The sequence below is a fragment of the Rana temporaria genome, chromosome 1 (assembly GCF_905171775.1).
Source record: "Rana temporaria chromosome 1, aRanTem1.1, whole genome shotgun sequence".
Taxonomy (NCBI): Eukaryota; Metazoa; Chordata; class Amphibia; order Anura; family Ranidae; genus Rana; species Rana temporaria.
This window is the reverse complement of record NC_053489.1, coordinates 310165137-310178328: the sequence shown is the minus strand read 5'-3', so window position 1 is coordinate 310178328 and position 13192 is coordinate 310165137. Positions and strand designations below refer to the sequence as shown.

At 42.3% G+C, this 13192-nt stretch overlaps 2 protein-coding genes across 2 annotated transcripts in view; one reads left to right on the top strand and one right to left on the bottom strand.

The window, feature by feature from the left end:
* IFT74 (intraflagellar transport 74) overlaps positions 1–13192 on the top strand; it is a 136518-nt gene that overhangs the window by 39148 nt on the left and 84178 nt on the right. The window lies entirely within an intron of this gene.
* LRRC19 (leucine rich repeat containing 19) overlaps positions 1–13192 on the bottom strand; it is a 28150-nt gene that overhangs the window by 2848 nt on the left and 12110 nt on the right. Inside the window, exons 3-4 of the mRNA XM_040358633.1 lie at positions 12388–12901; positions 4340–4564 (exon numbers count right to left, since the gene is read on the bottom strand). Of these exons, the coding sequence (XP_040214567.1) occupies positions 4340–4564; positions 12388–12901 (739 nt within the window). The remainder of the gene's footprint in view (positions 1–4339; positions 4565–12387; positions 12902–13192) is intronic.

Below are 13192 nucleotides of genomic sequence, written 5' to 3'. Positions count from 1 at the left end.
TAAAATGAATAGTACCTTTTCAAAAATACACCACAAAATTGCGCAAAAGAATCCCACAATGCGGCAGCATCTCTCAGGTGTGAATGGGGCCCAAAAGAGTAGAGAAGAAGCATCAGGCCTCTGTTTAACATTTGCACTAATGCAGCCTGTTCAGTGCAGTTTCGGCATGTTAAAGTGTATGTAAAGTCAAAATGTTTTTTTTTTAGTTTTGGATAGAGTGGGGAAGGTTGGAAAGCCTGTCGGATTTATATTTCTGTCCTGTCAACCATTGTTCCTGGAACAGAAAGGGTTGAAATTGGAACAGGAATGGAATCTTCCAATGAGGACTCCTGTTCCAACTGTCTAAAAGGAATCGCATGGTTTGAGGGAATATCCTCTCTGTTGTGTGTTGAGGGGAGGAAGTGAATGGAGCTTTCACCAATGTGGGGAAAATAACTACATGGGTTTAATTTATGTATTTAAAATTTAAAAACGGTTTGACTTTAGATATACTCCAAGGCCTCGTACACACGATGGGTTAACCAGAGGACAACGGTCTGAAGGACCTTTGTCCTAGGTTAACCTATGAAGCTGACTGATGGTCCGTCGTGCTTAAAAAACGATTGTGTCAGAACGCGGTGACGTAAAACACAACGACGTGCTGAAAAAAACGAAGTACAATGCTTCCAAGCATGCGTCGACTTGATTCTGAGCATGCGTGGATTTTTAACTGATGGTTGTGCCTACTAACGATCGGTTTTGACCTATCGGTTAGCAATCCATCGGTAAAATTTTAAAGCAAGTTGCCATTTTTTTAACCTAAGGTTAATATCCTATGGGTCCACACACGATCGGTTTGGACCGATGAAAACGGTCCTTCAAACCGTTGTCCTCTGGTTAACCTATCGTGTGTACGAGGCCTAACACTGTCCATAGAAATTCAGCCAGGTCAGCAGGGACTGGCTGAACTTTGATCCATCAACGGCTGTTCCCGCTAGAGCGAAGTTGATCTAACAATCGGCTTCTGTCAAATTGTAATGTTGGAAAACTTTCCATCAATTAGCCAATCGGCTGCAGCACTAATCGATGTATTCTGAGAGTGGAGGAACTCCGCTCTCAGAATACAGTAGCACAGTGGGGAGGATTCCTCCACCTACCTCGAATGTGTGGATGGGGGGATCTGTTCAGCTTGTGTTGATCAGCTTGGCAGGTTGATAAAAAAAAAAAATACAGGCATCTATGGCCAGCTTAAAAAGTGTGAAAGCATGCCTGTTGCTGAAGGACTCTATTTAGTAGACTGAAACTGTTTGTCAAACAAGTGAAATTGCTGAATGTGCTTATTTATATGAGCACAAATATATTCGCTCTTAACAGACCACTTTTCACTACAGGTAAGCCTATAATAAGGCTTACCTGTAGCTACCCTGTATATCTTCTAAACCTGCACGGCACATGTCATCGGCACATGCGCACTGAAGTAACGGCACGTTCGTGCCATTGCTTCAGCTGTTGTGCAGTTACCGGCGGCTCCCGCACGCATGTGCGAGAGTGACGTCATCGTGGCACCGGGCCAATCAAATCGCCAAAGCCCGTGATACCCGGAAATGACTTTGTTGCTGGGCAGAGCAGTGTGCCGTAAGTATAAGTGCACTCAAAGTGCAGTCACTGTAAAACGCATTTTAGCTTGCACATGATTGGATAATAAAATTAGCAGAGCTTCCCCTCATTTCAGATCTACCCCTCAGATCTACAGCGACTGCATTTCCAAGTGCACTTTCAGTGCAAAGTGGATTTGCCTTTGTAAATAACCCCCAGTATGCTATGCATATTAGCTCATTATGCCTTTGTCTTGCAGGTTGTTTTTTTTTGTTTTGTTTTTTTCTAGCGTTTTGCAACCACTTTAATATTAATGTCCCCACCATACTGCAAGGGTTACATTCTTGTTTAGTCTAGGGATCTCCAAACTGTGCAGCTGTTGTGGAACTACACATCCCATAAGGCATTGTAAAATACTGACATTCATAGACATCACTAGGCATAATGGGAATTGTACTTCCTAAACAACTGGAGGGCCAAAATTTGGAGACCCCTGGTCACTCTAGGGTAAGGTGACCAGATTTTTTTTTTATGAAATCCGAGGATTTTTTTTTTTTTACTAGTAATGGCGGCAATCAGCGACTCTCTGCCCGTCGCCACTGCCAACCGCCTCACAGCCTGTCAAGCCTTACTCTCTGGGCCCTGGCTACTACTGGGTGGGGAGCGGAGGAAGATCACTCTTCCAGGGAAGGCAAGGAGATAAGCAGGCAGGTGGCTGGCCGGGACATGAGCCAAGGCAGAAGAACATGCCGAGCTGAATGGGCATGCACCCGAATCTGAAGAAATATTCCCTCCGCTCTGACCAGCACATGATCGTCAGAAAGGGGCACAGATAATGGAAAAAAATACACCCCTAAGCTAGTAGGAGCGGCTATTATTCAGAATTGTATTTTTTTTTTCCTGCACTGACTGTCTTTGAAATTGCCCCAATCCCTGTTCAAATCCAACCTGGGGACAGACTTGGCCCGGGGACTGTGTCCTCAATCCGGGGACTTTTGGCGATTAGTGGAGGTGGAGCAAGATCATGGATCAAATTGGATCATGAACTTGAATTCTGCTTCTTTTAACCAGATAGACCACCAGGTGGCACTGTAAATGCAGTCTCGGATCACAGTTGTGAATGCATGGCCAAGTGGGTGTCCTCTTTAAAATGTACATTTTACCTGACACGTTATACTTAATGTAATTTTTATGTCTAGTAAACTATGTGCTATTTTCATTTGTACAGTGTCTCTAAAGACTGAAAACAAATCTGTGAACTACTCCCTTCTTTCCTTATCTTTATTGCTGCCCTGATAAGGATAGGTTGGGTCTAACAAACCTGTTCACACAACATGCAGCCACAGATTGTGAAATGTCACCCAACGATACTGACTATAAAACCAAGATGTAAATTGCACAAGAACGCCTAGTATTTTATTGGTACATTGACCTCCTGGATATTTTTTGCTTACTTACTGAGAACAGCAGAATGTACACTAGAAGATATTTCTTATTGTTCATTGAGTGACAGAGTGTTCTATATTCATGAACTGCCCCCTGCAGAAGATTGTACACTAGGGGCAAATAACTGAGATAAGCCCCATGAGACCCTTAACCTTCAGAGGTACGTTGCACGGGGCCATCATTGATATGTGAAGGGGGGGTGGGGGTGGGTATCTTTGTCTGCTCTGTACTCCCTGCCCTCCTTCATCCCACTGATGGAGTACTTCTCAGAATAACACAACCGAAGCAGGGGCATTTTTCCCTTTCAGTAACAAAACCGATGACCATTTTGCTTCCAATGACACCGCAGATAGAAAAACATTTTTCCTTCCAGTGACGCCACAGATGCAAGGACAATTAATCTTTCCAGTGACACCACTGATGGGGGGGGGGGGACTTTTTTTTTTCCACTGACACCAACATAGGGGCATTTTCCTTTTTGGTGACACCACGAACACAAGGACATTTTTCCTTATATTGACGCAACCAATGCACGGACATTTTTCCCTCAGTGACACCACTTATGCAGGGGCATTTATTCAAGGATTTTTTTTTTCTTCCATTGACACCACCTAAACAGGGAATTTTTTTTCCTCCCAGTAACACGGGGCATTTTTCCTTGCCCCTTGCTCCTACACCTCCACTTTTCTTAAATTAATAAATACTGTCTAACTTTAGGGTGAATTGAGAAAAATCGGGGGGGAAAACAAAATGTACGTCATTGTATAATGTAATTTATAGAACATATACTGTGAATAATTCCATATATAACATTGGCTAAACTAAATTCTGTACTACACACAGTGTCACGGTCATTAATTTAGAGTGCTGATTGCCTTTGTAAAAACACACACATAACAAAATAACTGATGTTGTTGGTGTAAACCAGGGGTCTCCAAACTGCGGCCCGAGGGCCAGATGTGGCCCTTTGCTAGCCTTTATCCGGCCCTTGGGGCACTATTCCTCCCATTGACACCAACAATGGGGCACTATATTATCCACTGATACCAATGATGGGATACTGTTCCTTCTACTAATAGGGGAAAACTCCTCTTCCTATTGACCACCAACCCTGAGGCCATATATGTTCTCACTGATACCGGGCCCGTGACATTTTCTTCCCTTGCTGGCCGCAATCCGACCCTCCTAAAGTCTGAAGGGCAATAAAGTGGCCCTTTGTTTGAAAAGTTTGGAGACCCCTGGTGTAAACTAATTATGATTCTTGAGCCTCTTTCTTGTGTGCAACCTATAGGATGTTCTGCAAGGCCTATTGACATACCTGTAGTAGGTGCAGTGATGGTTCCATTGATTACAGTACTAGAATTTCCGTTGCTCACAGTAGGCTGAAGAGCAGTTGTAGGACTTTCAGAGAAAGTAGTCGCTGTAGTGCTGCTTGAGTTTCCACTGTCATTGCACTTATGCATGTCTGGGGAAGACAAGATTGCTTTTATCGTGTAATTTTTCATGTTCTCTGGTGTAGCACACTTGGTGATGTCCTCATTTTCTGCAAAGAAAATAACACGTCAGTTACTTGTGGGATTAAGGTTGAACTAAAGGTAAACTTTATTTTTATTTTGAAGTTGAGGAGGGTTATAACCCATCAGTTTTTTAAGTTATCTGTGTCTCATGCCTCGTACACACGACCGAGTTTCTCGGCAAAAACCAGCCAGAAACTTCCTGGGGTTTTTTTTTTGCCGAGGAAACCGGTCGTGTGTACATTCTTCGACGAGGAAACTATCGAGGAACTCGACGAGCCAAAAAGAGAGCATGTCTTCTTTTTCCTCGACGGGAATGGAGAAACTTGCCTTGTCGAGTTCCTCGACAGCCTAACAAGGAACTCGACGAGGAAAACAATGTGTTTCGCCCTGTCGAGTTCCTTGGTCGTGTGTACGAGGCTTCAATCTCATTGGAGAGATTTCCTTTCACTTCCTGTCCCTTAGCCAAAACAGAAAGTGAGATGAAATCTCTCCAAAGCAAGAGAATCTCTGGTTGTCAACAGCAGCAACAAAACCAAACGTGTCAGCCGACCAGGACCCTGGTGAGGTCCTCCTTGAGCTAGAGGATATGGCAAAGTTGGGAGATTGTAGCCCCTTACAATGGTTTGATGGGCGAGTTTACTACCTACACTTGTGAGTAGTTATATTTTATTGTTATTTATCTTCAATAAATCTATGTTGGATAATGCCAGTGCGCCCTCTGTTTTTATCTATTTTCCACAAAATTTCCACTAATTTTCGGACAATCCAAAATGTGGGATTTTTTCACTTTCAGTGATAATGGTACACAGGACAAGGGGAGAGGGCGATTCTCCTTAATGGGGGCACAGAAAGCAATAAAAACTGAGAGGCGTTCTAATCCTTCTCTATTTTATTGAAATGTTTCCAAAGATATATGTACATGCTTGGAGGCCAAAATCACAGTAACGATGTAGAAAAGCGGATTGCTACTGGTCCACTTATGTCGCTGTACAAGTTAAACATTTAGGTCTCGTCCACAGTTCACTGATGCTAGCGTGTTGCGTTTGAGTATTTTCTTGCGTTTTTTTTTGCGTGTTTTTGGAGTGGTACCATACATTCGAAATGGGTCTCTCGCGTTAAAGAAGCTCAAGCACCAAATTTTTGCGTTGCAGGTTTTTCCCATGGAAAACGTGCGTCTGCTACCCACGTTTGGGGTGCCATTAAGAAATAATGGTACCACAAGTGCATCACGTATTCTAGCCTGTTTGCAGAAATGTAGGCAGGAACATTGGTTTCTGCTATGCCCTGGTGTGAACAGGGCCTTAAAAATACGATTGGATGAAGGAAATTTTGGACAAAACGAAAAGCTACAGATACAGCTTACAGAGATAGCACATATTAAGTTATAATAGGACATTGACTGCACCTGTAAGGAAATCAATTTATATGATCTAAAAAAGAACAGAGCAGTATGCACAAATGTAATGTTTCTGTGTAAATGAATAGTTGGTACAATGCAGCAACGCTGTATCCTTGGCCTAGGCCAACAAGGCTTAGGCCTAGGGCAGCACTTTGCAAGGAGGAACCGCTGAAAGAGTCTCCGCCAGCTTGTGCTACACTGTTAGTGTAGCGCCAGTCTTATGGGGCAGAGTGGGCTAAGAGGCAAATTAGTCTAGCGCCCCCATAAAGCGGCTGCACTGCTTCTGGTATGCGGGCAGCTGGCACTTCGCAACTGGGGGGGGGGGGGGGGCGCTGCTTCTAATTAAGACTGTCCTATCATCCTGGACCACAAACCTTTCTCACTGTGCTATGTTTTCTGCTGCACCATTGTCATGGTTATATCTTCTCAGGCCTCGTACACACGGCCGAGGAACTCGACGTGCCAAACACATCGAGTTCCTCGGCCAGTTCAGCACTGAAGCCGCCGAGGAGCTCGGCGGGGCGAGAGCTCCAATAGAACAACGAGGAAATAGAGAACATGTTCTCTATTCCCTCGCCGAGCTCCTCGTCGGCTTCCTCGGCCGAAAGTGTACACACGGCCGGGTTTCTCGGCAGAATTCAGCCAGAAACTCGGTCGGAAGCTGAATTCTGCCGAGGAAACTGGTTGTGTGTACGGGGCCTTAGGCTGCATTCACACCTCAGCGTTTTGTCGCCTGAAGCATGAAGCTCCAAAACGCTAGAGGGGAAAAAATACATTATTCTCAATGGAGATGGTTCACATCTCCACTCCAAAACGCCTGACGCCGAACGCCTGAAGCTCAAACAAGTTTTGGACCCTTTTTTTGTCGCTCGAATTGAGAGTATTTGGGCGTCTTTCTGTTTTTAACATAGGTGACCCTAGACCTGTCCAAAATCACGGTAAAAAACGCTGCGACAAAACGCTACACTCAGGTGTGAATGCAGCCTTGGTCCTCGCCATAAAATTATCAGAAATTTGTGCTTAAAGTAGAACTATAGGCAACATTTTATTTTTTTTATTTTTATTTTGGATAGAGTAAGGGAGGGTTATAGCCCCTGTCAGTTAATTTTTTTTACCATTTAAGGGAACCCATTGCCCCCCTCAGAACTAGTGTCCCCACTCGAAAATTTCAGGGTGGGTCTTAAACAGAAAGGGGTGTGGCCTTGACAGGAAGGGGTGGGTCATATTTAAATTAGGGGTGCACGAGTTTAGTGAGCAGTTGGGCAGCACAAAAACCTAAATACACTACTGCAATGCAGGGTGCTAAGATTGTAAGTTCTTTAGGCCAATCTCTGACATTAGGGTTTGTGTTTTTAATGGGGAAAATATTTTTGGTACAAAAGTTTTGCTAATTTTATATCAAGCAAGGAATAGCATGCTTCAAAAAGAATGAGGGTTATATGTAGACCTATCCGTAAAACTGGAATCCATAAAAGCGAGACAAGAGAACCAACAATGTACAAACCTTTTAAAAGCCTTTGAAAATAAGGAGGTGTAAAAAGAGAAAAATAATCAAAATTGCTTGTGGGATCTTTGAAATATGTAAAAGAAAAATAATTTTTTATAACTTCTAAAGGAAATTGCGAAAAGGCGATATCCACTATTTTCTAATAGTTTAGTTAGCTGCTGTGTGATTATTTATGAGCAATTTGTAAAAAAGCCTTTGAAAATAAGGAGGTGTAAAAAGAGAAAAATAATCAAAATTGCTTGTGGGATCTTTGAAATATGGAAAAGAAAAATCAAGGAATTGTATAAGAAGTGCAGAAACCAGTGATTTCCCCAATTATGTGAATATTGTAACCAAGTATTCGAACAGATGTACAGTTAGTACTTTTTATAACTTCTAAAGGAAATTGCGAAAAGGCGATTTCCTCTATTTTCTAATAGTTTAGTTAGCTGCTGTGTGATTATTTATGAGCAATTTGTAAAAAAGCCTTTGAAAATAAGGAGGTGTAAAAAGAGAAAAATAATCAAAATTGCTTGTGGGATCTTTGAAATATGGAAAAGAAAAATCAAGGAATTGTATAAGAATTGCAGAAACCAGTGATTTCCCCAATTATGTGAATATTGTAACCAAGTATTCGAACAGATGTACAGTTAGTACTTTTTATAACTTCTAAAGGAAATTGCGAAAAGGCGATTTCCTCTATTTTCTAATAGTTTAGTTAGCTGCTGTGTGATTATTTATGAGCAATTTGTAAAAAAGCCTTTGAAAATAAGGAGGTGTAAAAAGAGAAAAATAATCAAAATTGCTTGTGGGATCTTTGAAATATGGAAAAGAAAAATCAAGGAATTGTATAAGAATTGCAGAAACCAGTGATTTCCCCAATTATGTGAATATTGTAACCAAGGATTCGAACAACTGTACAGTTAGTACTTTTTATAACTTCTAAAGGAAATTGCGAAAAGGCGATTTCCTCTATTTTCTAATAGTTTAGTTAGCTGCTGTGTGATTATTTATGAGCAATTTGTATACAGATTCTTTAATTTTAATAGGGCCATCCATGGTCTGGTGCAATGGATGATTCCACCACATGTGTAACAGTAACATTTCAGAGTCCCAGATTTTAACCACTTCCATACAGGGCACTTGCGCGCTTTCCCGCCCAAGCCAATTTTCAGCTTTCAGCACTGTCGCACATTGAATGGCAATTGCGCGGTCATGCTTCACTGTGCCCAAAAAAAATTGGCGTCCTTTTTTCCCCACAAATAGAGCTTTCTTTTGGTGGTATTTGATCACCTCTGCGATTTTTTTTTTTTTTTTTTTTTTTTTTTTGCGCAACTAAAAAAACACTGAAAATTTAGAAAAAGAAATATGTTTTTATTTTTTTCTGTTAATTTTTTTGTAAATAAGTACGTTTTCTCTTTTAATTACGGGCATTGATATGGCGGCACTGATGGGCACCGATGAGATGGCACTGATGGACATCGATGAGGTAGTACTGACGGGCACAGATGAGGTGGCACTGATTGGCGGCGCTTGTATGCGGCACTGATGGGCACACATAGGCAAGACTGATGGGCACACATAGGCGGCACTGATGGGCACACATAGGCAGCACTGATGGGCACTCATGGGCGGCACTGGGCACTCATAGGCGGCACAGATGGGCACTCATGGGCGGCACTTATGGGTGGCACTGATGGCTACTTATGGATGGCACTGATAGGTGGGCACTGTGGGGTGGCACTGATGGACACTGTAGGGTGGCACTGGACACTGTGGGGCGGCCCTGATTTACCTATGTTGCCAGTCAGTGCCCATTTGTGGGCACTGATTGGCATCTTTTTTATTTTTTTTATTTTTACAGACTTCTTTTTTTATTTTTTGGGGCTTTTTTTTTTTTATCTGCCCTTCCCTGGTGGTCCAGGGTGGGCTTCCCTGGTGGTCCATGTGGCGATCCGAGGGGGGGCTGCGCTGATTAACAATCAGCGCGAACCCCCCCTGTCAGGAGAGCCGCCGATCGGCTCTCCTCTACTCGCGTCTGTCAGACGCGAGTGAGGAAGAGCCATCAACGGCTCTTCCTGTTTACATCGTGATCAGCCGTGGTTGGACACGGCTGATCACGTGGTAAAGAGTCTCCGTGAGAGACTCTTTACCGAGATCGGTGTTGCGGGGTGTCAGACTGACAGCCCGCAACAACGATCGCCGCGATGCGCGCCCCCGGGGGCGCGCAGCGGCTCTGAATCCTGAGGACGTCATATGACGTCCAGTCAGGATTCTACAACCACTTTGCCGACGTCAATCTGTCATTGGCGGGCGGCAAGTGGTTAAAGCACTTCAAACAATAAGTGAGCGTTTAAGGGGCAGATGACAGCGGCATAAGCAAAATAAAGGGTCATTAAAGGAAAAGGTAGACAGAATAGTGTAAAGATTCTGTTAAAAAACAAGTAAATACCTATTAAATTCCTTCATCTATATCACCTCCGACATTCTAGTTTCTGTTATCTCATTCACTTCCTGGTTTGCGGCGCTCGTTCATGTAAGAACTACGTTTCCCAGTATGCATTGCGGCACGCCCAGTAATTCACACCTCCTTGAAGTCTCTAACACGTAGAGAGCGTCCTGCCACACAGATGTATTTCCCAGGAGGGGGCGAGCACGTTACTGACCACCGCCGTAAAGCCTCCCATCACGGTGGTCAGTAAAATCAGACAAGCAGGAAGTGAACAGAACAGAGAAGAAATAGAGCAACTTCTGAGCAAAAACAAACAATGAGGAAGTGAGAAGAGGAATGTCTGCAGGTAAAGGATGCTTATTATGAAAACAATTGTTTTCCTTTACAACCCCTTTAACTTCAGTAAGCTGACATGTATTCAATTGGATGTGTAAAGGGGGTTTTAAAAGGTGGTCTGCAGTGCCTGGGAGGTCCACTGACATCTACATTTCCAGCCCAGACTAATAAAACCAAGTATGTTTTTAAACTGTGTCGGCATCTTTCCCCTCCAATAGCAACACTGCTTCTCTTCACTGATCACTTAATTGTACTACATCAGTATACAATTATATGTATTCAGGCATACATTAATGCATAAATGAATGCTAACCCCAATGAATATGCTATTTCCCATACCATTATACCATCGCTAGGGTGAAATGTATACATTCCTCATACCATTATACCATCACTAGGTGAGCTAGCTGCCATAACCCCGGTATCCTCTGCTTCAGCGGGCGGTCAGCTTCAAGATAAAAGTGGTCTCGGTGCGGAATCGCCGCAAGATCAATTTTATAGGTGGCGGAAAAGGGTCCCCTGCCGGCAGCAGCGGGGGCGATCGCGTCTGCTCTCTGGCTTGGCATGAAGACGAGTGAGGGGAAGATGGCCCCCACCCGTCTACATATCATTGCAGGGCGGAACCGACATCAAAACGTCACTTCCGCCCATAGCTCTTAAAGGGACATTTTTTAAATTATTATTTTTATTATGCATTTTTGTGTAAATATGAGATCTGAGGTCTTTTTGACCCCAGATCTCATATTTAAGAGGACCTTTCATGCTTTTTTTCTATTACAAGGGATGTTTACATTCCTTGCAATAGGAATAAAAGAGACCTTTAAAAAAAAAAAAAAAAGGTATAAAAATTTAAAATAACAGGTAAAAAAAATAAAAATAAAGATTTTTGAGGTATCGCCACGATCGTTAGAGCAAGAGCAACGATTCTAGCCCTAGACCTCCTCTGTAACTCAAAACGTTCAACCTGTAGAATCGCCTATGGAGATTTTTAAGGGTAAAAGTTTGTAGCCATTCCACGAGCTGGCGCAACTTTGAAGCGTGACATGTTGGGTATCAATTTACTCTGTGCCACATCATCTTTTACAATATAAAAAAATTGGGTTAACGTTTTACTGATGTCTTATTTTTTTATAAAAAAAAAAGTGAAGTTTTTCCCAAAAAAGTGCATTTTTGTAAGACCGCTGCGCAAATACGGTGTGACAAAAAGTATTGCAACGACTGCCATTTTATTCTCTAGGGTGGTAGAAAAAAATAATGTTTGGGGTTCTAAGTAATTTTCTAGCAAAAAACTTGTAAACACCAATAGCTGGATTCAAATGGACCGCCGCATCTTTGCGGTGGCGTAGCGTATCGTATTTACACTACTCCGCCGTAAGTTAGCTAGGCAAGTACTGTATTCACAAAGTACTTGCCTGCTAAGTTACGGCGGCGTAGCGTAAATGTGGCCGGCGTAAGCGCGCCTAATTCAAATTAGGCTGAGGGGGCGTGTTTTATGTTAATGGAGGGGTGACCTGACGTGATTGACGTTTTTTACGAACGGCGCATGCGCCGTCCGTGTACATATCCCAGTGTGCATTGCGGCAAAGTACGCCGCAAGGCCGTATTGGTTTCGACGTGGACGTAAATTACGTCCAGCCCTATTCACGGACGACTTACGCAAATACGTAAAATTTTCAAATTACTTAACATTACTAGTCCAGCTATTTGATGGAATAACTTTACGCCTGAAAATGCCTTGCGTAAACGGCGTATCTTTACTGCGTCGGGCGCGCGTACGTTCGTGAATAGGCGTATCTAGTGATTTACATATTCTACGCCGAGCGCAATTGAAGTGGCACCTAGCGGCCAGCCTAAATATTGCACCCTAAGATACGACGGCGCAAGCCGTCGTATCTTAGATAGGTTTAAGTGTATCTCAGTTTGAGAATACACTTAAACTTAGGTCGGCGCAGATTCCGAGTTAGGTCGGCGTATCTACTGATACGCCGGCCTGACTCTATCTGAATCCACCTACAAATCCCAGAAAGAGGCTCGGCACAGCCTTTAACAGAGGAAGCCTAATTTTTTTCTTGTAAAATATTTAAACCATTTAAAAAAAAAAAAATTCTTGCCCATAGGAGGAATGCTATCATACATTAACCATTTGCCAAAGGATTTTTTTTTTTAAGGAACTTACCTAGAATTACTGTGCTGCTAGTTAACCACTTTGACAGATTTATAAGGGAGCAGCCACAATCCCATGGGTTTCCATGTAGTGTTATATTTAGAGGTGTTTTCAAGTCTTTTAGTGCATCTTTAATATCCAAGTTTGTCATTTTGTTGTTTTCAAGGTTTAATTTTTCTAGCTGCTTAAATGGCAGAATATTTGTAGGTAGCTCTATAATTTGATTGTCGCTGAGATCCAAAATCTTCAAGCTTTCTAGTCCTTTAAGGGAAAATTCTTCAACGGCAATAATAAGATTGTCTTTGAGGATTAAAACTTCAAGTTTGGTAAGTCCAGAAAACGTGTCGTTTGGGAGGCTTTTAATGATGTTGTTACTTAGATTCAGTTCTGTAAGATTAGGGTAACGTTGTAGATCTTTACTTAATTCATCTGAGCTAATCGTGTTTTCAGCCAAGTTGAGTTTTATAATATCTACTGATAAGTTTTTAGGGATTTCTGTAAGGTTTGAATTAACCAACGAACATTCCTGTAGGTGACAGTAAACAGACAATAATTACATTGTGAAGATCTATATTATCCCTTTAATTGAGCAGAAACAAGCCTCCCATGACCCACTGGGTTCTTAAAGTTCTTTTTATCGGTAAATAACGTTTTATTTTTTAATTTTTTTTTTATTTATTGGTTCATCTTGCGATTTTTCTTTTTTCTTTTGCAAGTAGAGATTTAAGGGTTGATTTACTAAAAGAAAATAGATTGTTCACTTTGCAAGGGAATTTTTCTTTATCTTATTTCATGAGGGTGAGCTCTGGTGGCCTCC